We start from the raw sequence: 23,530 nt of genomic DNA on the forward strand, positions 1-23,530 counted from the left end.
TTGCTTGTTTATGACTTTTATAACTCGGACTAGCCTCAAGCTTCCAGCAATCTTCCTGCCTCAGCCTCCAGGATGCTTCAGTGATAGATGTACATTACATCTGACTGATACAATGATTAGAGAGAAAGTCGTTCCCCAGAGCTGTAATACTGCACTAAAATCTCAGGAGTATAGAGCAGGGGCAACATGTACAGCCTAGCCTCAAAGGATCCAGAAAGAAAAAGAGTTTGTACTAAGAGAAAGCAAACACGTAGGAAGAAAGATTGATGGTGGCTGGTGAGGTGGTTCACTGGCTAAGAACGCTCGCTGCTCTTCCAGAGGACTAGGGTTTGGTTCCCAGCACCCACAGGACAGTTCCCAACCGTCTCTATTTCCAGGGGATCTGACACCCTCTTCTGGCCTCTGTGGGCACCAGGCATACAAGTGGTGGACATACATAGATGCGGGCAAAATATCCGTACACATTAAAAAATAATTAACAAGCCGGGCGGTGGTGGCGCACGCCTTTAATCCCAGCACTCAGGAGGCAGAGGCAGGTGGATCTCTGTGAGTTCGAGGCCAGCCTGGTCTACCAAGTGAGTTCCAGGAAAAGGCGCAAAGCTACACAAAGAAACCCTGTCTCGAAAAAACCAAAAAAAAAAAAAAATTAACAAATTTTGCAGGGGCTGGAGAAATGGCTCAGAGGTTGGTTAAGAGCACTGTCTGCTCTTCCAGAGGTCCTGAGTTCAATTCCCAGGAACCACATGGTAGCTCATAACAATCTACAGTGAGATCTGGCGCCCCGTTCTGGCCTGCAGACATACATGCAGAAAGAACACTGTTTACATAATAAATAAAATAAATCTTAAAAAAAAATTGCTACCAGTCTCTAAGACACCCCTATATTTAACCCACACCCACACCACCCCAGGATTAGTGTCTGTGACCAGGAATTCCCCAGAAGTGATCATGTCACTTCCGAGACTAGACCAAGAAGCAGGCCTCAACTCCCACCCACAGCTGGTACTCACTACTCATCTGCTGTGGGGAAGCCAACCATGACTTGCTGCGACCTGTCCCTTCGGACGCCCACACAGGCTGAGCTGGGAGGCAGGTTCACCAGCCTCAGCAAGCCTTTACATGACTGCAGCCCAACCTGACATCTTTCTTGTTTCTTGATTTAAGACAAGAGTCTCACGTAGCCCAGGCTAGCCTGGAACTCACTATGTAGATCAGAATGGCTTGAACTCAGAAACCTGCCTGCCTCGGCCTTCTAGGTCCTGGGATTCAAGGCTTGAGCCATGTCTGATGAGTCTTGTGTCCTGAAGGCTAGCCTGGAGCTTACTCCGAAGCCCAGGATAACCTTGAACCTCTGGGTCTCCCTGCCTCTGATTCCCAGGGGGTAGTTGGCAGGCTTGCAAGTAGGAACCACCACACTCAGCTGCCTGGCTCCTTTTGGTCAAGAGCTGTCTCAGTGTTGCTTAGGCCTGGTGTAAGAACACAGCATACACGCGTTTACATATGTGTCCTAACTCTGTAAAGTAGCTGCTGTCATTATACTTACTCGAGAGGTAAAGAAACTAAGGTACAAAGAAATAAGCATCTTGCCCGAGACTGCAGGACCCAGAAGAGGTGATGGAAAATGCCAGGGCTCTCCCCTCCCCAACCCTCCACAGTTCCCTCAGACCACGGCTTGTCAACTACATGCCCCGCCTGCTAGGGACATTCACTGCCAGCATTGAAAAAGTATAAAAGGACGGAGCTGGAGAGCTGGCTCAGTGGTTAAGAGCACCTGCTGCTCTTCCACCAGGATCCAAGTTCTGTTCCCAGCATCCATATCGGGTGGGGCACAACAGTTTGTAACTCCAGCAGCAGGGAATCCAGTGCCTCTGACCTCAGAGCACACATTGCCACATGCAGATACACTCACCTGCAGCAGCTGCAGGTTCTGACTACAGCAGACACAAGCAAGCTCCTACTGCGTGTGGAGGACACACTGGCTCACTGATTTAACCTAAGCCCTCTTCCCCACCTTCAATCCAGACAGAGGAAACACGTTCAAGTTATATGGCAGGCAGTCTGCATGCAAAATCATGGCTGTTCAAGACCAAGTCCACACTGACTTTGCCATCCAGCCCCTTGCCAATTCAATATATGGTCTTTTCCAATTTCCTCCTCTCCTCTGGCCTTCTTTTTCTTTTTTTAAAACAAGTTAAAGATCCGCTTCTCTAGAGTACAAGGGCAGCCTGCCTTAACTTCTCATGTGCTTACAATTCACATGAGACCAAAGGCTCACTTTCCTCATATGTAAAGAGTATCCACAAATCAACAAGACACTAACTAGGAAGCAACAGTTGAAAACAGCAAAGAATATAAACAATCTCATAGAATAAATAGCTCTTAAAGGTATAAAAACTTGCCTGATTTCATTGACAATGAATATAAAACACAACTTTAAAATCAGTACACAGCACACTGGCCACCTCTATATACTGCTGACAAAGTTCTACCAACTGACAGTTCACAGAAGGCAGCTTGGAGACATTATTACAATATAAAGCTATACATCTTTTAGACCCAGAAAACTCAGTTTAAAGAACTTATTCTAAGTTATGTGTGGTCAAAGACTTGTATGCCCAGGGACTTGATTCTGAGGCAGGACAATACATGAAAGGCTTAAACTGGACAACTTAGCAAGACTATGTCCCAAAATAAAAATGTTCAAAGGGCTCGTGATGTATCTCAGTAGTAGGTGCTTGCCTAGAACCCCCCAGTGAGGGGCTGGGGGTGTGGCTCAGTGGTAGAGCCCCTGCCTAGAATCCCCCAGTGAGGGGCTGGGGTGTGGCTCAGTGGTAGAGCCCCTGCCTAGAATCCCCCAGTGAGGGGCTGGGGTGTGGATCAGTGGGAGAATGCCTGCCCAGCACACACAAAGCTCTCAGTTCAAACTCAGATCATAACACAATAATTTATCCTGCAAAATGCTACCCACACAGAGCCATTATCTGTGTCCTTGTTCATAACAAGTAAAAACCAGGAGTGACTTTAGGCCACCAAGGACTGGCTAAAGGAATAACGCACCCACACAACGGTCTCCTACGCAGCCGCCAAGGTCAAGTTTAAACAACAGATACAAGTGTGAACCTAGGCACAGCATGCATTTTATAAAGCTGGAAGACAGAGTGTTCATGTATGGTCATGCTCATGTCCAGACTGAAAGGAAATTCAAGAGCCCTGTTCAGGAGGGGCTGAGGATCTCAGCATGGTTCTTCTGGTTGTTGTTGAGACAGGGTCTCATGTAGCACAGGCCGGCCTCAGACTCCCTATGTAGCCAAGAACGACCCCGATCATCTGACCCTCCTGAGTACTGGTTACAAGAAGGCGCCATCATGTCTGACTTTAGTATGTTTTGAAATGTAAAAAAAGAGTTGTGTTGCCCAATACTGGAAGAAGTCATTCCCCAACGCTCCGTGACTTGTGTCCCCATCTAAAGCTGGACTCTCCCTGGGCTGGCCCTGGTCTCAAATGTGCACCGTGGCCAGGAGACATTCAGGGAACACAAGAGTGAAGAACAAAGCGCACGTTTTCCAAGGCAGCGGGACAGAGGCAGGCAGGGCAGAGCGGGGAGCTGCGCGGAGGAGGAGGAGGAGGCCGGGCTGCCAGGGTGCATCTACCTGGGGAGCCGGAGCTGGGGAAGCCTGGCTGTCGGGGGTCTGAGCGCCGCCGAGGCCAGCTCCTTTGGTCACGGGTGTGGCCAGGGCTGGGTCTTGGGCAGGAGGCGGGGCGCTGACTATGACCGAGGCAGGCACCGAGAGGTGGGGACCCTCTGTAGGGAGGGGCTGCTGGCTCCTCTCCTGCAAGGGGCCACCCACACAGGGTCAGAACGCCCCCAGAAAGGCCGTGGGCTCCCATCTGAGCTTGCCACCCCCACTCAATCTCACGGGGGACTGTAGACATGAGGCGCAGGGCAGGCCGACCCCAGAACCTCCATCCACCGCCCTGTGTGTTCCGCCCGCCTGTCCATCATTCCATCCACCCATATCTTACATACGTACTCCCTCGCTGAAATACACCCCCTTGTCTGTCAGTTCACCAAATATGCCCCCTGTCAGTCTGTCAATCCCACCACTTGTCTGTCAGCCAGACAACCTACGAACCTTGTGGGCATCCCCAGGGCCCCCACTAGCTGCCTCGGCTCAGCTCTTTGCCACTCGACCCTTTCCCTCTCTCAATGCTCCCCCATACCTGGGGCAGGAACATCTGGAGGGAATCCTGAGTGAGGATGGCCGTTGTGGCCGCAGGGGGCGGCTGCCCCAGGACTATCTTCTCTGGGCTGGCCTGAGGAGGGGTGGCCTGAGGCTGGGTGGCCGCCTGTGGAGTAGGGGCCTGTGGAGGCGGCTGCGCCTGTGGCTGCTGGAGACCCACAGGCAGTGACGTGGTGACAGCGGAGGGCACCTGGGTGACAGGCTGAACTGCCAGAACGGGCGTGGCCTCGCCAGTGGTAGCAGCTGGGGTGGCGGACTGCACCAGTCCATCGGGGGTGTTGAGCATGGCCACCGCACTGGGGGGCAGGGTGACGCCCTGGAGGACGGTGGTGGCGGTGGAGCCAGTGGGGGCCGGCTGGCTCTGGGTGGGCAGGCTGCCGGTGGCCAGCGACACAGGCATCTGGAAGAGAGCGGGCTGGCCCACTTGGATGGGGGCTGCGGAGAGGATGTGCGCGGCGCTGTGCGCTCCCGAGTGGGGTGCCAGTACTGGGCCTAGACTCAGTGGGCCTGCCAGGTTCTGGTTGGTGAGGATCGGGTTGGCAATGAGTTGTCCGCCCGCATGGGGTGCTGCGGCCGTGAGGATCTGGCCACCCACGTTGGCAGGCAGGGCAGAGAGTGACTGGGGGAGTTGAACGGCTGGGGTGCCTGGCAGCAGGAACTGGTTCTGGCCAGGCAGCATGTGCTGGGCTGGGATCACGATACTGCTGCCTTGATTGAGGAGGTGGACGCTCATGGGCTTGCTGAGGGCCGCGGGGGGCTGCGGCGGAGCTGTCCCCGTGGTGGTGACTGGTGGCTGCTTGAATACATTCGCCTGCAGGGCCGGTGCGGGGAAGCCGGACAGCACCACGTTCTGGCCAGCTTTGCCTGCCGCCATGAAAGTCAGGTTCTGGGGGGCCTTAGGCTGCTGCGGCAGGGTACCTGGCTCACCCTGGATGGTAAGGGTTGCCCCTGTGGGGGTGAAGGGCTTGGGTGTCAGCTGGTAGAGTTTGGGGGGCAGCACCCCCGCAGGCTTGGGTTGGATGGGCGTGGGGGTTCTGTGTAAAATCACATTGGGTGCTTGTACCAGTGGTGACGTGCCAAGGCCCGAGGCCACCGCCAGCGGCTGTCCCGAGGGTGCGCCACTGGCTGCTGCCGTGGCGGCCCCTGTCCCGGCAAACACTGAGTTCCCATTGAGAGTGGTGGTCACTGCGGCTGGGAGATTTTTCTGGATGACCAGGCCGGCCCCCTGGGGGGACACTCCGGCAGAGGCCAGTGTCACTGGCTCTGAGGGCCCGGCTGCTGAAGCCAAGTAGCCACTGACAGGCACCTGTTTTGCCAAGAGCTGGGAGGTGGGCGGGTTAAGGGCCATGACGGGCTGGCCCACCACTTGAATAGGTGCCAGACCCAAGGTGGCTGCTGTGGCACCCCCAGGGCTGCCATTGGGGAGGCCCTGGAGGCCCGGAATGGGCTGAAGGGTCACGTTGCCCAGACCCACAGGCTGCAGGAAGGGCTGAACGCTCAGGGCCTTGTTGACCACATCCTGAGGTGGCACCAAGGCCTGGTGGGTCAGTACAGTGGGCGGAGCTTGCAGCCCCAGCAGATCTGCGCTGCCGGGGAAGAGGGCCTGGGGTCCCGTGGCCACCGTAGCGGCTCCCGTGGCCGCAGTAGCACCGGCCCCATTGTCGGCGGGCTGTAGGGTGGGCAGCTGGAAGGGGCCCAGGTCCAGCTCAGCCTCAGCCTCCAAGGTCTGTTCTGTGATGTTGGCCTCCTGAAGACTCTGCTGGAGAATGTCACAGGGCTGCTCGGGGCCCCCACCGCCCCCTCCACCTCCTCCTGCTGCAGGGGAGCCCAAGATATCATCTTCCAGGAAGTCCAGGTCCACGCTAGGGGCAGGCTGGCTGGGCTCCGGGTTTAGGTGGTTGCCGGGAGCTTCCTGCACATGGAGCTGGAGGGCAGTCAAGAGAAGACAAGAGCTGAGGTCAGCAAAGGGTCACACTTGGTGTCAAAGGCCACTAGAATCCAATAATTTTCTGTCTGAAAGTGGCTGGATGCAGATCAAACCCTAGCTTGGTTGTAGGCTTGACTGTGCAACCTGCAGCTCGCCTAATCTGACCCCCGTTTCTCCATCTGCACCTATCAGCAAAAGGTAATAAGAATATTGGGGACGGACGTGAGCAAGAATGCTCAGTGGGTAAAAGCGCTCATCTCAACAATTCTGACAACCTGAGTTCCAGCTCCAGTTCCCAATGTAGAAAGAGGCAAGTGACTCCTTAAAACTGTGCTATACCTCTACGTGCATGCCATATATCCCTACCCACACATGTGTCACACATGCATATATACATTAATGCTTTATATACATATATGTATATAAAGCATATATATACATAAATGCTTCCTTCCTTCCTTCCTTCCTTCCTTCCTTCCTTCCTTCCTTCCTTCCTTCCTTCCTTCCTTCCTTCCTTCCTTTCTCTCTCTCTTAAAGACAAGAGCCTCATTATGTAACCCTGGCTGACCTGGAACTCACTATATAGACCACCGGGGTAGCCTTGAACTCACAGAGAGCTGCCTGCATTTTTTTTTAAATAGTCAATTGGGCAGATGAGACGGCTCTGCAGACAGATGACTGCATGCAGGCTTGACAGCCTGAGATCAATCCCTGGATCCCACAAGGTGGCAGGCAGGAGAACTGACTCCTGAGAGTTGTCCTCTGACCTCCACACACATGCTGTGGTAAACTCATGTGCACATGCACACATGAGCACACACAGACACAAACACACACACACAGAGATGCATGCAAAATAAGTAAAAAAAATGAAATTATAGTCACAGAGACCCACAATTTATTTATGGGTCCAATACTCCCTACAAACTAAGAGCATTTAATGAATTTCTTCTTTTGGGGGGGGAGAGGGAGGTTGAGACAGGGTCTCTCTGTATAGCCCTGGCTATCTTGGAACTTGCTATATAGCCCAGGATGACCTTTGTTTGCCCAGGCTAGGTAAGAACTCATTATGTTGCCTAGGCTGGCCTTGAACTTGCTCTATAGCTAAGGATGACTTTTTTTTTAATTATTTTATTTTGTGTGTACATGCATGCCTGTGCATATGTTTGGACAACATGTATGTGCCTGGTGTCTAAAGAGGCCAGAAGAAAGTCAAACTCCCTGGCACTGGAGTTATAGACAGTTGTGAACCACCATATGGGAACAAACCCCACTCCTCTGCAAGAGCAGCCAGTGCTCTTAACCACTGAGCCATCTCGCCAGACCCCATGGATGACTTTGAACTCCACATCTTCTTGCTTCTATCTTCCAAGTGCTGGGACTGCCATGCCCGCCTGGTTTCTGTTTTTTTTTTTTATTTTATTTTATTTTTTATTTTTTTTCCCCGAGACAGGGTTCCTCTGTGTAGCTTTGGAGCCTGTCCTGGGACTCACTCTGTAAGACCAGGCTGGCCTTGAACTCACAGAGATCCACCTGCCTCTGCCTCCTGAGTGCTGGGATTAAAGGGGTGCCCACCACCGCCTGGCTTTAATTGTTTAAGAGCAAACTTTGCCGGGAGTTCTGGGTAACAGGCTGTACAAGGACCCAGCTGCTCCCCAAGGGTTGCCATAGGAAGGTAAGCGTGTGATGTCATATATGACGCATACAAAACTTGTCTGGCTCCAAAGTTCAATATGAGGCAGCAGGGTTGGAGGAAAGACAGCCCACAACACGGGTGGGGGGTGGGGTAGCCCGGTGCCATCCTCACTGTGACTGTGACCAGTGGCAAACACAGCTCACTGGGCCTATGGTCCCGAGTACCACAGGAATACACAGGCATGAGGCCTGTCAACTCCTCTGATTTTGACTACATGAAAGATTCGGGGTTGGGGCTGGGCACGTGACTCAGTTGGTAGAGGGCCTGCCTAGAGAACATGAACCTGGGTTTGGTTCCCAGCACAGACGCGGTGTGGTGGTGCACAACCATAATTCCAACCCCTGAGGGTAGAGGCAGAAGGATTAGAAATTGAAGGCCACCCTCAGCTACCCAGTGAGTTCCTCGCTGTTCGGGACCACATGAGACCGTGTCTCAGAAAACCAAAATACCTAAATTTCAATAAAGGTCTTAATAAAGACAGAGTGGTCACCAGGTAACTGGATCTATGAATCTAAGTCGTTTTTCTAAACTTGATGATTATTATAAAAGGTTATTTAGAAAACGATGGTATGGTTGATGGAAAACTAAAGGAAAATTCTTCATAAAGTAACAAGTTCAAAGGATGACAGTGACAGGGACCAGGGAAGGAAATGAGGAGGGCGGGAGCAACAGTGTGACCCAGGAGAAAAGGGCAGGGCACCCAGGGAGATGGCTCAGTCCGGGAAGGACTTGCCTTGTAAGCCTGACATCTGAGTTCAGTCCCCGGAATACACACACACACACACACACACACACACACACACACAGCCAGTGAGGATGGAGAGATGGCTAAGCAGTTAAGAGCACTGGCTGCTCTTGGAGAGGACCAGGGTTCGATCCCCACCACCCACACGGTGGCTTACGGTCATCTGTAACTCCAGTCCCAGGAGATCCGACACCCTCTCCTGGACTCCACAGGCACTGTGCATATATGATGTACACACAATCATGCAGGCAAAACAGTCACATACATAAAAATCATAAAATAATTAAAAAAAATATTAAAGGCACCAGTAATCCCCGTGGTGGGGGGAGGCAGAGACAGGGAGACTTCAGGACCGTCTGGCCACCCAGCCTTGGCAAGTTCCAGGGCCGTAGGAGACCCTTATAAAACAAGCTTGATGGCTCCTGACAAGTGACGGTACCCAAGGCTGGCCTCTGGCCTCCACACGTGAACTCCGCATGCGCATACACACACACAGAGAAGCAATTAAGGGCTGGCATAGTCAAGCACACAGTACGGGCCCGATGTTCTCTGCACTCCCCTATCTTCATTTTGGGGAGGAACACCTCCTCCAGAGTCACATGGCATCTACCAAAAGCACCAGAGCCAGCCTCTGCCCCTCTCTATGGCCAGGGTGGTGGGGCAGCTTGATTCCTGAACACACACCCAGGGCATGCCCAGCCTCTGCAACTCCCTCCTACTCCAGCAGCGTAGGAGAAGACCACTGGCCAGCCACTTACCCCAGAACCTTCATAGAAGGCACTTTGGGCCTCCACAGGGGCATCCAGGAGGTCATCGCTGTCCAGCTGCAATGAGACCCCCCCCAACCCAAGGTCAAATGCGAACAGGGCAGGCCCAGACTCCAGGGCAGAAATCAATTTGGGTTTGAGACAAAAGGAGGAGAGGGGTGTGTGTCGGGGGTGGGGTATGTGTGTGTGTGTGTGGGGGGGGAGATAGACACACACTCACCACCCGAGGCACTTCCCCAGCCTGGCCTCTAAGACTCCACCCCCTGCCCCCATGACAAGCCTGCCTTGATCTTGGGACTTTGGCCTCTTGGTTTGCACCCAAGCTGTGCCCTGCGTGGAACTCACAGTCCTCCTGGTAGCACATCCTTGGCGGGGGCGGGGGGGGGGGGGGGGGGGGGGGCGGCGGCGGCGCTGTGGCAGTACCACCTGCTCATGGCACCTTTTCCACTACACCCCTCCCATCTCCCCGACATTGTATCTAAGATAGTTGTGTACCCGCCTTCTGGGGGGGAGGGGGGACAGGACCTGCTGAGTCCTGGGGCATCCTAGCAGCTGAACTGAGCCTAACATAGGCGATGGAGATCCATCTGCCCTCCTCCTCGTGAGTGCTGGGGTTTAAGGCATGCACCCCCACGCCTGCCCGCCTCCTCTGCTGTATATACTGCAGTCCAAGCTACCGATCCCATTGTACTCTGAGGGCTCAGCACTCTGATGCCTCTCCTTTAAGAGGCAGCACTTACTTCTCCCATCGTCACAGTGTACGCTGGAGTTAGCAGCTCCGTTCTCCTCCCCTCCTCAAGGCAGACTCTCATACAGTCCAAGCTGACCTCAAGCTTGCCGGTAGTTAAAACTGGCCTCGAGCTTCTGATCTCCTGTCAGCTCCCCAGGGCTGGGATTACAGGTGTACCCCACCAGGCCTCATTTTATGTGGTGCTGGGGACTGAACTCGGAGCTTCCTACAAGCTAGGCAAGTACCCTACCAACCGAGTCACATCCTCAGCTTCATGGCTCTTGGCAGCTCCTGCCTGTGTGACTCAGGAGACTAGGTCATAAAAGGTATTGTGGCTTCCTCCTGGCTCTCTATCATGGGTTGCTTGTGACAAGGGAAGCCAGATGCCATATCCCGAGGACACCTGAATAGTGTGTGAGAGATGCCCATGGGAAAGGAACATAGGGCCCCTGTGGCAGCGGCCACAGGAGAGTCAGGTAGGTATATCTGCTGACCCCATACAAACCCCAAATACTTGTAGCTCCTGTTTCATACAGACTGCTATGACCTGGGGGGAGGGGGATTGAGCCAGGACCACCCAGCTGATTCCTGACCCAGATTTCCAACATGGCAAACTGCAAAAGCTTAACAAATATGTACTAAGTCTCTGTGTGGGGGTAATCTCTCATACCACTGTAGAAAACAAATACAGTTTCACACAGGTCCCCAGACTGCCACATTTTCCCAGATACTGCCTGTCTCTGGGACACAAATCAAATCTGACTCCCCAAGAACTGCTTTCAGGTTCAGAATAAATAAATGTGTGGTGGTGCATGACTTTAATCCCAACACTGGGGAGGCAGAGGCAAGTGGGATCTCTGTGAGTTCAAGGCCAGCCTGGGCTACATATTAAAGTCTAGGCAGCCAGGACTACATGGAGAGACCCTGCCTCAAAATAAATAAAATTAAAAACCACTTAACCAAGTCTAATCCATTCAGTGCCATCCCATAGTGGTTCTGCCTCAGTCTATTCCCATTCCTCAAATTTGCCACCTCTCTTGATTTTATTCCTGCCACAGAGCACTGTGGTCACCTTTAACGTCATCTCCTTAGAGTGACCCTCTCTCACTACACCAGCTTAAGGAGGCCTTTGCTTTCTTTCCTCTTTAAAAAAAAAATCATTTTATGCATATGGGTGTTTTGCCTTCATGTATGTCTGCACCACATGCGTGCCTGGTGCCTTCAGAGGCCAAAGGAGTGTGTTGGAACTCCTGGAACTGGAGTTGTAGATTGTTGTGAGCTGCCATGTGGGTGCTTGGAATTGAACCTGGGTCCTCTGGAAGAGCAGCTAGCCTTCTGTGTTTGTTTGTTTTTTGTTTTGCCGAGACAGGGATTCTCTGTGTTTTCCTGACTGTCCTGGAACTAGCTCTGTAGACCAGGCTAGCCTTGAACTTGGAGATCCACCTGCCCTGCCTCCTGAGTGCTGGCTGAGATTAAAGGCGTGCGCCACCTCCGCCTGACGACTAACAGCCAGCGTTCTTCACTGCTGAGTAACCCCTCCAATCCCAAGCTTTGTTCTTCTTTACTGTCTTTAATATTGGTGCGTGCGTTGTACACACACGGCTGGATGTCTTGCTCTTCACAACTCTGTCCTATTTCCCTCAGACAGGGCCTCTCACTGAATTTGGCACTAAACTAGCGATCAGCAAGCCCCAGCGATCCTCCTGTCTCTACCTTCTCCCCAAAGAGTTACAGGTGCACATGGCCATGCCTGGCTTCTAACATGGGTACCAGGTATTCGAACTCAGGTCCTCAGGCTTACGTATGCTATCTTATCCCTACAGACATCTCTCCAGCTCCTCTTCCTATTTCTTTCTAGTCATTTTCTGTATATTTTTAAAGAAAACTTTTACTAGTGAATAGTGAGTAACTTCTATTTACTTTTATTTACTTATCTATTTATTTATTATTTAGAGACAGGGTTTCTCTGTGTAGCCCTGGCTCTCCTGGAGCTCACTATATAGACCAGGCTGGCCTCTAACTCACAGAGATCTGCCCGCCTCTGCTTCCCAAGTGCTGGGATTAAAGGCCTGTACCTGGACATTTTTTTTTTTTAATATAGCATGATATTTTAATTAAACAAGTATATTCAATACAGCATTGTTTCTGTGTTAAAAACGTGTTGAGATAGTTTGCATTTTTTCTTTTTGGTGGCTGACTTATTCGGTTAACCGGGAAGATGATACATAACCCCTCACAGAATGCCCACTGTCTCAAAGAACCTGGCTTTCCCTTCCGACCCTCTGGCCGCCATGCCAGGGAATGCCCCTCCCTGCCTCTGGCACTTACCTTTTCGGATCCATGCAAGAAGTCATTGAGGGCCTGAGGGTCACTGCAAGAGAGAGGGAGAAGAGACATTAAGGAGCTAGGCTGAGGAGTGGAGGGAGGGGAGGGGTGTGGGAGACGGGCGTGGGTGGAGGGGGGGAGCCCGCTACTCACCAAATCACGTCTAGTAAGCATCTCCCATCCTCATCATCCATTTCCACTAGATGGGGCAGGTGTGGGAAGAGGGTGAGGGAGACACAATTAGATTGAGGCAGTCTGCCCAGCTGCCCCTTCATGGGGGTGGGGGAGCGCCTGGAGAGGAGGGCCAGAGCAACTGTTCCTGGAGCGCACAGAGCTGGATGGAAGGGCACAAGAATCACCTCCCAGGAAGCCTCCCACACAGAAATCCTGACCAGGGACGGGGCAGGGCTCTCTGGTCCTCACGCCCAACAACCCCCACATCTGACAGGGCATCAGTCGAGACCAAGAGGTCTCTGATGGCACACAGGCCTTATACTAAGTGCTGCAGATAGGTTTAACTGAACAAACCATGGCACCCCCACTGCAGGGGTGAGAAATTGGAGGCCCCTACACAGCGACTCTCCATCTTTCCAGTGAGCAGGCTGCACATGTGTGAACCCCAGGGAACACGCCTGTTCCAACCTCCAGGGCGCAAATCAAATATGCCACTCTACTTTATAACCGTCAAGAGTTGCAGAGTCAAAACCCCAGACCTGCCACTGGGTGTAAAGGTGGCACACGCCTCTGATCCCAGCACTCGGGAGGATGTCTGTGAGTCCGAGACCAGCCACGCCTGCATGGGTGAGACCCTGTCTCAAAAACAATATAACTTCCACTGCTCTCTCAGGATCCTCTCAGGTCCCCCCTCACAGGATGACTGTGGCTCACCCCAGACAGGCTTCAGTTTGAGTTCACCGGCCTGGCCTCCATACACCCCTGAGCCTATGCACTTCACACCCGACTTGTCCTGTTTTCTGAATACAGTTTGTGGCCCAGAATACAGGTGTGCCGGGGCTCTGTCCTGAGCATCAAGGTGATGGTCCGAGGGAGGGGAGGTGGGGCGGAGGTGACAGGAAGGCCGTCACACTCTGTGTCCTGGGTGAACCCTGAAGACCTGTGCAGTGTGGGTCTTAAGCAAAAGGAGGGTGACAGGGGTGAAATGTGGGAGTGGAGACTGAGGAGCGGAAAGGGAGTGGGGGGGGGTGGGGGGGTCATGAGGCTGGGCCAGAGAGGGAGCAGCGTAGGGCTAGCCCCACAGCTGAATGATGAGGATGCGGACGGCTAACGTTTGTCTTGAGCCGTCTGGTGCTCACCGCTGGCTAGCACTGTCAGAGCCCATGACAAAGTTTAGCATGGTCAGCCCCCAGCGGGGAGGAGGAAGAGGCTGCGCTGCCCACTGCGCCCCAAAGAGAATGGACGCTGTCTGCATTTTCCCACCTGCCTCCCACCACACGGCATTCCTGCCGTCCAATCGGCCACCCATTTCTTCAGAGCATCCAACATCTCTTCAGCCCTCTAAACAAACATCCCTCCAAAGGGACCTCCTCCCAGCTGTCATTCCACACTGTCCACCTTTTTGAGACAGGGTCTCTCATTCACCTGGAGCTCACCAATTAGGCTAGGCTGGCCAGCTAGCGAACCCCAGGTATCCCATGGTGTCCACCTCCCCAGTGCTGGGATTCCATGCCTTGCTCTTCATATGGGTCCTAGGAACCAAACTCAGGTCCTCGCAAGCACTTTGCCAGCTGAGCTATCTATCCCTGCATCTGACTCTGGAAGCTTCTGTCCCCTCCCCTCCCCATCCTTCCAAACACCCGGCCATCCTGCTATCTATTCTCCTACTGCACATCCACCGATCACCTGAGCATCACCCGTCTCCACTATCTTCTTAAACTCCCATGCACTCACCCTGAGACATATCCTTCCTTGCAGCACATTTTTCTACTGGCCTCACGTCAGTCCTTCCCCTCCAATAACATGTATCGGGCACAACGAGAGGACCATAGTCCTCAAGTTGTGGGAACTTAGAGCTCAGGACAAAGGGAACTGCTTTACTAACTAAACTATCTTCCCAGCCTTTCCTTTTTGGTCATATTGTGGTTGTTGCAGGGCTAACATGCAACATGGTGCTCTGCAGGGGCTCCACCACTGAGCCACACCCCAGCCCCTCACTGGGGGATTCTAGGCAGGGGCTCTACCACTGAGCCACACCCCCAGCCCCTCACTGGGGGATTCTAGGCAGGGGCTCTACCACTGAGCCACACCCCCAGCCCCTCACTGGGGATTCTAGGCAGGGGCTCTACCACTGAGCCACACCCCAGCCCCTCATTGGGGGATTCTAGGCAGGGGCTCTACCACTGAGCCATACCCCAGCCCCTCACTGGGGGATTCTAGGCAGGGGCTCTACCACTGAGTTACATTCACATTTGTCTCAGTACAGAATATAAAGGAGAAAGCGAAGCTTGAGGAACGTCTTTCCTACAGCTGTACATGGGGATACAGGTTGGAGAGGAGGCACTGAAGGAAGTCACCAAACCAGGCTCTGTAAACCAGATGCCAGTGGGACCCAGAAGAACAACTGCTCGTCCAAGAGTGAACTGGGGGGGTCTTCTCTGGTTACCTGTGCTATGAACGAATCATGAAGGGAAGGATGGGGTGGCCACTCCAGGTCTACGCAGGGCCCCGGGCTGGGGACTTTGACAGTGTCCTTCGTGGGGCCAGCTGTGGAAAGAAAAGAGAAGCTGTGAGTGAGGAAGGTCATGAACAGGCAGAAGACTGGAGGGACGGAGGCGGGCTGTGGGAGGAAGGGAAGAATCTGGAAGAGAGAGAGAGAGAGGAGGCTGGGAAAGACGAGGGAGCACATATTTATAATCCTGACGCTGGGGAGGCTGAGGCAGGAGGATGGAGAGTTGCAGGCGAGCCTGGGCTGCATAGGAAGATTCTGTCTCAAAAATTTAACAAAAAGGAAACAAACACTGCTACTGAACTGAATTACAACCAAGAGCCCTTAGTAATTAACTTATTTCCCACAAAGACTTACTACACGGTCCAGGCAGACCTGAGAACTTGAGATCCGCTGACCTCAGCCTCCAGTACCAGGATCACAGCCCTGTTATTACATTTTAAAAAGGGAACAGGGGGCCAGGCGGTGGCGGCGCATGCCTTTAATCCCAGCACTCGGGAGGCAGAGCCAGGCGGATCTCTGTGAGTTCAAGGCCAGCCTGGGCTACAGAGCGAGATCCAGGACAGGCTCCTCCAAAGCTACACAGAGAAACCCTGTCGCAAACATCCCCCCCAAAAAAGGGGGAGCAGGAGAAAGAGATGGGAGGAGCAAGGAGGGGAAGCCACAAGTTTAAGGTTGCACAAAGCAATCTTACCCACTATTAGGACAACAAGGTCTATAGTTTGTGTACACCACAGCATATACTATACCAAACCACTTACTGAGAGTTCAATATGAAAACCCATTTCTGGCTCTTTATTATTATTTTTTGTACAAGCGATTGAATCCCAGATAATTATGTAAGAAGTAAGTGATCACTCACCACTGAGTCAGTCACAGCCCCAACCCCTCATTGGGGGATTTCTTTTTTTCCCTCCCCTAGGTTTTTGAGACAGGGTTTCTCTGTGTAGCCCTGGCTGTCTTGGAACTTGCTCTGAAGACCAGGTTGGCCTCAAACTCAAAGAGATTCGGCCTGCCTCTGCCCCCTGAGTGCTGGGATTAAAGGCGTGCACCACCACACCCAGCTCATTGGAGTCTTCTAGGCAGGGGCTCTACCATTGAGCCACACTCCCAGCCCCTCACTGGGGGATTCTAGGCAGGGGCTCTACCACTGAGCCACACCCCCAGCCCCTCACTGAGGAATTCTAGGCAGGGGCTCTACCACTGAGCCACACCCCCAGCCCCTCACTGGGGGATTCTAGGCAGGGGCTCTACCACTGAGCCACACCCCCAGCCCCTCACTGGGGGATTCTAAGCAGGGGCTCTACCACTGAGCCACACCCCTAGCCCCTCACTGGGGGATTCTAAGCAGGGGCTCTACCACTGAGCCACACCCCAGCCCCTCATTGGGGAATTCTAGGCAGGGGCTCTACCACTGAGCTGTCACACACTGCCTTCTAGAGGCAATCCTTTTTTTTGGTGGGGGAGGGGATAGGTAGATGGTGAGGGAAGCATTGGCTCTCACTATGCAGCCCTAGCTTGCCTGGAACTCACAGAGGCCTTGCCTCTGTCTCCCAAAGGTTAAAGGTGTGCACCACCCATTTGGCCCTATGGCCAGTTCTTATTTGAAACAGGTAAGCTGGGCAGTGGTGGCACATACTTTTAATCCCAGCCCTCGGGAGGCAGAGCCAGGTGGATCTCTGAGTTCGAGGTCAGCCTGGTCTACGGAGCAAGATCCAGGAAAGGCACAAAGCTACACAGAGAAACCCTGACTCAAAAAAAAAAAAAAAAAAAAAAAAAAAAGGAAAGAAACAGGTATTAAGTAACCACAACACTCACTGAAACACAGCATCCATGTCCTAGAGGATAAAGTGCTGTGGGATGTCTTTCTGTATGCTGTGAATATGTGTTGCTCTGACTGGTTGATAAATAAAGCTGTTTGGTTATATGACAAGTCAGGTTATAGCTAGGCAGGAAATTGAAGAGAGAGACAGGAAGAAGAAAGGCAGAGGGGAGAGAGATAGATGCCAGTACTGCCAGGAGAAGCAAGATGTGAAATTACCGGTAAGCCATGGCCACGTGGCAACTTATAAATTAATAAAAACGGGTCAAGTTATAAGAGCTAGCTAGCAAGAAGCCTGCCATAGGCCATGCAATTGGTAATTAATATTAAGCCTCTGAATGATTATTTTATAAGCGGCTGTGGGACCTTGTGGCCAGGCAAGACTGGAGAAACATTCTGTCTCCAATAAAGGGTCTGGTTGCTGCAAGCCTGCCTGTGGTCCATCAACCACTCAACACACAGCTTTGGTTTCTTCTTCTTCTTCTTCTTCTTCTTCTTCTTCTTCTTCTTCTTCTTCTTCTTCTTCTTCTTCTTCTTCTTCTTCTTCTTCTTCTTCTTCTTCTTCCTTCTCCTTCCTTCTCCTTCTCCTTCTCCTTCTTCCTTCTTCTTCTTCTCCTTCTTCTCCTTCTCCTTCTTCTCCTTCCTCTGCCTCCCAAGTGCTAGGATTAAAGGTGTGTGTTACCACCTCCCGGCTCAGTACTGGTTTCTTATCAAGGTATCTTATCTTGGCTGTACTGGAGTCCCTCACTGAGGTCACCAATAGAACTCACCTCACACACTGACTCTCCAGAAGACACCCTATAGCCCCTTTGGTTACAAATGACAAACAGCACTAGTATCCAGGGGATACTTCAAACCAGGAAATCGTCAGCAAATAAAAAGCCCAACCACACAGACAGACGCAGTGGTCCACACCTGTGAATGCAGAGGCAGGAGGATGGTGAGTGTGAGGCCAGCCTGGGCAACATAGCAAGACTCCGTCAACCAAACCAGAGTGGGGAGATCGCGGAGTGGGCACTGGCTGCCGAGCCTGAGGACCTGAGTTCAATCACAGGGAACCCATGTGGTGGACGGAGAGACCAGACTCCCACAAGGTGTCCTGTGGCCTCAGTCTTCTCTCTGTGGCTTCTGACACTTGGAGCTACCGCAGCAGGAATGTCAAGGCAACAGCTCCGGCTGAGTTCCCTTTGAGTCTATTACGCCCAAGGGCTTGAGATAGGAAGTGTGAAAGATTCCCACAGCACCTGTCAAAGGCCCCGAGGCCGGCCCTCCCCTCCTGGGGTCCAGGTGGGCTGCCTGCAGCTGCAAGGGGGCTGCAAGGTGGTGACAAGTTCCCGTGGTGGCTTCACCATCACTGTCCCTACAACCCTGCTCCTGGCTTCTGGCTTGGCCCAAACTCTGCAAACAACTGTCCCCAAATGGGACCCCAGAGGGAACTGAGGGGAAGCCCTGAGTATTCTGTGTGTACAATTTCTTGTTTTGTTGTCTTTACACTTATTTGATGTGTGTGTGTGTGTGTGTGTGTGTGTGTGTGTGTGTGTGTGTGTGTATGGAGAGAGAGAGAGAGAGAGGAGGAGGAGGAGGAGGAGGAGGAGGAGGAGGAGGAGGAGAGAAATTGTTCCCCAGTAAGGGGTTAGAGGCACTGGCATGGCTCAGTGGTAGAGCCCTTGCCTAGAATCCCCCAGTGAGGGGCTGGGGTGTGGCTCAGTGGTAGAGCCCCTGCCTAGAATCCCCCAGTGAGGGGCTGGGGGTGTGGTTCAGTGGTAGAGCCCCTGCCTAGAATCCCCCAGTGAGGGGCTGGGGGTGTGGCTCAGTGGTAGAGCCCCTGCCTAGCATGCACAAGGATCCTGAGTTTCATCTCCAGAGAAAACACACAAGCAGCCAATAGCACACAGAAAGATGCCCAGCATGACTCATCATCAGGGGAAATGCACTCTGAGCCCCAAGGAGACACGGCCCCACACCCCTCAGAGCGGCTACCGTGAAGAAACTGGGAAGTAGCAAGTGTTGGCAGGGCTGGGGGAAACTGGAGCCCTTGCTCACTGCTGGCGGGAGTGCAACCCTGTTGGCTGCTGTGGAGCAGGGTTTGGCAGTTCCTCAGAACATTAAAAATAGCTCAAGCATCGAGCACTGTAGCCCCACTTCTGGGTATGTGTGCAAAGGAACTGAACGTCTTAAAGAGAGACCTGTACACCAGAGGCCACCACAGCGCTTCCCACAACAGCTCAGAGGAAGATGCCTGAGCGGCCATGGATGGATAAATAAACTGTCGTGTATATTTGTATGGGTGGAACATTCAGGAAGCTCTAACTTGATCGGCGTTTCTCAACCTATGGGTCGCGACCCCTTTAGCAAACCCTTATCTCCAAAAATATTTACACTGTGATTCCTAACAGAAGCAAAATTACAGTTATGAAGTAGCAACGAAAATAATTTTATGGTTGGGGGCGGGGGTCACCAGCACTTATTAAAGGCTCACGGCGTTAGGAGGTTGAGAACCGCTGTCATAGATGGACCTTGAGTTCGGAAAGATGAAAGGAGGTGCAGGAGCGGGACATGGTGGCTCACGCCCAGCGCCCCAGCACTTGGGAGGCAAGGGAGTCAGAATTTCAAGCTCATCTTCAGACACATGGTGAGGTCAAGGCCACCCTAGACTGCACGTGGGCCCGCTTCAGGAAAAAAAACACCACCAGGGGCCAGCAGAGGCCTCAGCAAGGAAAATCACCCACCGCAAAGCCTGACAATCTGTCTTCCCCTCTCCAATTATACAGATACAAAATAAATCAAAATGAGCCTGGAGAGATGGCTCAGGGGTTAGGAGCACCAACTGCTCTTCCAAAAGACCAAGGTTCAAATCCTAGCACCCACATTACAGCTGACGACCATCTGTAACTCCAGGCCCTCTTCTGACTTCCACGGGCCCTACATGCACATGGTGCACAGACATGCACGGAGGCAAAACACTCATGCACATAAAATGTAAAACTAAAATGAATAAAAAAAAAATGTAATGAGCCCCTCCTCCCCAGGGGAAAAAAGCAAAATAAAACCCACATTAGTATCAACTAGCCGGTGTCTGATGATCGGCTTCCCTCCCACCGTCCCCCTGCCACAGTGGGCTGTCACCTGCCTGAGACCCCTGAATTTGAGGCTGTGGTGGCAGAGGGAGGCCCCAGGAATGTAGAGAAAGATAAACGAATGAACAACGGGAGTTAAGTCCTTTGTTCAGGGGCGGCCTAATGAAAAGGGCACATATTAAGCACCTCCTTTCTGTAGGGAGAGGCAAAGATGCCTGAGGTCTGTGGCTGTGGTGGGGAGGGGGACATGGCCAGTGGATGGCCCTTTCCAGATCAGCCCACATGCTCAAACCCTCTGGAGAAAGTAACCGAGCCACAAGACAATGGATGCGGAGCCGCTGACCAGCCCTGGCGTGGAAGTCAGGCCTCTGGACCCGGACCACACCCGCAGGCAGGGCAGCATGTGAGCTGAGCAACACAGATGGAACCCACAGAGTCGTGGCTCTGCCTCGGTCTCAGGGCAGAATGGACACATGACAAAGCCACGGCCGAGCCGTGATGGGGACACACATGAGCAGCTGAATCTTTGTCACTGCAGAGACCTGGGGCCCACTCGTCACTCTTCTTCAGTGACCGAGTCCCGGGTCTCCTTTGTTTTATACCTCTCCCAACCGAAGCTGACGGGTACACCACTGAGCTCACGTTGCCCAAGCATGTCCTAGGCATCAGGCCTGGTACTAACCCTGTCCCCACTGAGGGACAGTGGTAAAGGAAGGACAGTGAGTCGTGCTTTCCCCTGAGAGAACAAGGGACACGCAAGGAGTGAGGACACTGGACTCCTCACCACATCGTGGGACCCGAACTTGAACTCAGACCCCATGACTCTGAAGCCCCGATTCTTCTCCGCCAGGCCTGCCAACTGCAAGCAGTCCGGGAGAAGAGAAGTAACAGGGTGTCCTTCCAGAAAGCCCTGAGGATCCCTCCTCCAATCGGAATGCAACCAGAGCTTTGCGGCGGCAGCGGCGTCATTGGGAGCTGCAGGGGAGCTAGCCTGCTAGCAGGGTCCGGAACTCCAAGGCTCCAGTAAACTCAGGAGAACGCCACTGTTCATTTCCCAGAACGATGTTAGTGACCCTTACACTCCCTGCAAGGCGTAAAAGAACAGGAGCCCACAGAACTGCGTCTGTCGTCGGTTGGTCGCGGCTGCTGGAAGTCCTGGCTGAGCTCACCTGCTGCTTCCCATCACCAGCACCCCACCACCCCCTACCTAGTTCCTCACATCCTCCTGTCTCAGCTTTCACACTCACACCAGCCTGGCTGCTGCTCTGTGGATGTCTTGCCAGCTCTACAAACAAAGACCTTTCTGAGCCAACACAGTCACACCTCTGAGGGTTGGGAAACCAGAGCAGCGGCCTTGGGCCAGGGACTCCTTTAAAACAATCAAACAAACTGGGTGTGGTGCACCTGTAATCCCAGCACTCTTGGAGGCTGAGGCAGGAGAATTACTGGTTTGAGGAGGCCAGCCTGGGCTACATAAATTGACCCTGTTCTAACTCTTCCCCCTCAAAAAAAGAAGACTCCCCCCTCAGGGGAAAAAAAAAAACCAAACCCACAAAGTGTAATAAAACCAGCACAGAGCACACAGTAGAATGGGAAACTCGAGAGCACACTGCGTCACGTGCGTCTGTATGTGTACTCTGGGTCACATGCTGAGGCGTAAACTGGGGGACATCTTATCTCCTTTACGATCACTCTCAGCTTCCCCTGAAGTTATGGTAGCCATGGCACCACACAGTAAACACTCAAGTGTACAGGCTTGGCTTCTGGAGGACAGTGGAAGTCACAGAACAAGTTCTTCTAGTAAACAAAGGAACTTGCTTTCGGGCCTGAACAGAGTTGGCATGACTGGAGCCGTGGCAGCTCTTCTGTCACCACGAAGCAAAGGCTGAAAAACCCATCTGAAGATATGCAGTAAGGAGAAAAAGACTGGGGTTACCTAGGGCTGGCGAGACGGCTCAGGAAGTGAAGGGGCTTGCCTGAAAGTCTGATGACTGGACTTGGATCCTCAGAACATACACAGTGAAAGGAGAAAACAGAGCTCTGAGTTGTCGTCTGGCTACCACACATGTACTACGACGTGCTCCCACCCTCCCCACAAATCACACATTTTCACATGTAATTAGCAAAAAGAACACTGGGTTTAATAATTCCTCAGGGGCTGCCGCCTCCAGACATCTACTTAGTTATTTATCTGTAGCGCCAGGGCTTCATTTTGTAGCTCATGAGCCTCCTGCCTCACCCTCTCTCAGGTGTTAGGAATGACAGGGGTGCGCCTCCAAACCCAGCTACCCGTTGCTAATTAAAGGTCTCAGATTCACCCCCCGACTGGAAGACAGACAGAATGCCATCAGAGTGACTCGGCCTTTCCGAGTGACAGCCCTTGCCCTTGCTGGACACTGAGACACCGCAGCAGACAACACACACAGCAGCCCTCATTCAGACACCAGTGCAAGTCCCCACGAACACGGGCACCTCCACGGTCCCTTCCGCACGTCAGCGAGGCCGCCCTGTCCCAAGTCCGGTCATAAGGGAGGGGGCCTGGAAGCCTCCTGGAGGTGGCCCAGGAGTGTCTTTGGCCACTACCATTTGCTTCCTCAGCGATGTCCCTCGCTAGAGGTAGAGCATAGCCTAGGAGCTGGGTACTGGGTTTTTGTTTTATTTGACTTTCCTGAGACAGTCTCATGTAGGCTGGCCTCAAACTTGCTATGTAGCCAAGGATGTCCCCAGATTCCTGATGGTGCTGCCCTCATCTCCAAAGTGCTAGATCACAGGCTTGGGCCATCATACCCAGATATGCTTCTGTTTCAAGCCACAATGGTTCGGTATTTCTTAAAGCAGCCACAGAAATTATTATGTTGTGCAAATTTATATACTGCATATATAATGCACATCAAACTCGGAATACATATATTGCCTTGAGCCGGGCGGTGGTGGCGCACGCCTTTAATCCCAGCACTTGGGAGGCAGAGCCAGGTGAATCTTTGTGAGTTCGAGGCCAGCCTGGGCTACCAAGTGAGCTCCAGGAAAGGTGCAAAGCTACACAGAGAAACCCTGTCTCGAAAAACCAAAAAAAAAAAAAAAAAAAAACATATATTGCCTTGTATATAGTTGCACATGTTGACTGCACACAGTTTAGAAGGTTGTGCTTGTAGGTGATGGCAATCACCAGCCAAAAGTAGTCTCTTTTCCTAATTCATACAAAAAGGAGTCAGGGCTTGCCTAGAATCCCCCAGTGAGGGCTGGGGTGTGGCTCAGTGGTAGAGCCCCTGCCTAGAACCCCCCAGTGAGGGGCTGGGGGTGTGGCTCAGTGGTAGAGCCCCTGCCTAGAATCCCCCAGTGAGGGGCTGGGGTGTGGCTCAGTGGTAGAGCCCCTGCCTAGAATCCCCCAGTGAGGGGCTGGGGGTGTGGCTCAGTGGTAGAGCCCCTGCCTAGAATCCCCCAGTGAGGGGCTGGGGTGTGGCTCAGTGGTAGAGCCCCTGTCTAGAATCCCCCAGTGAGGGGCTGGGATGTGGCTCAG

The 23,530-nt window shown here is 52.9% G+C and overlaps 1 protein-coding gene across 8 annotated transcripts in view; it reads right to left on the minus strand.

Moving 5' to 3' along the window:
- Positions 1–23,530, minus strand: part of Bicra (BRD4 interacting chromatin remodeling complex associated protein) — a 76,348-nt gene that overhangs the window by 13,190 nt on the left and 39,628 nt on the right. For 3 of the 8 annotated variants that reach the window (XM_006991448.4, XM_076572057.1, XM_042271526.2), the window contains 6 exons: positions 15,052–15,152; positions 12,585–12,630; positions 12,435–12,477; positions 9,368–9,433; positions 4,222–6,165; positions 3,651–3,830 (listed from right to left, as the gene is read on the minus strand). In XM_006991448.4, coding sequence (XP_006991510.1) covers positions 3,651–3,830; positions 4,222–6,165; positions 9,368–9,433; positions 12,435–12,477; positions 12,585–12,625 — 2,274 coding nt within the window. In that variant the 5' untranslated portion in view covers positions 12,626–12,630; positions 15,052–15,152. The other 5 variants (XM_076572066.1, XM_076572073.1, XM_076572077.1 and 2 more) reach the window with 5 other exon arrangements.

Source organism: Peromyscus maniculatus, chromosome 1, assembly GCF_049852395.1.
Source record: "Peromyscus maniculatus bairdii isolate BWxNUB_F1_BW_parent chromosome 1, HU_Pman_BW_mat_3.1, whole genome shotgun sequence".
In the NCBI taxonomy this organism is placed as follows: Eukaryota; Metazoa; Chordata; class Mammalia; order Rodentia; family Cricetidae; genus Peromyscus; species Peromyscus maniculatus.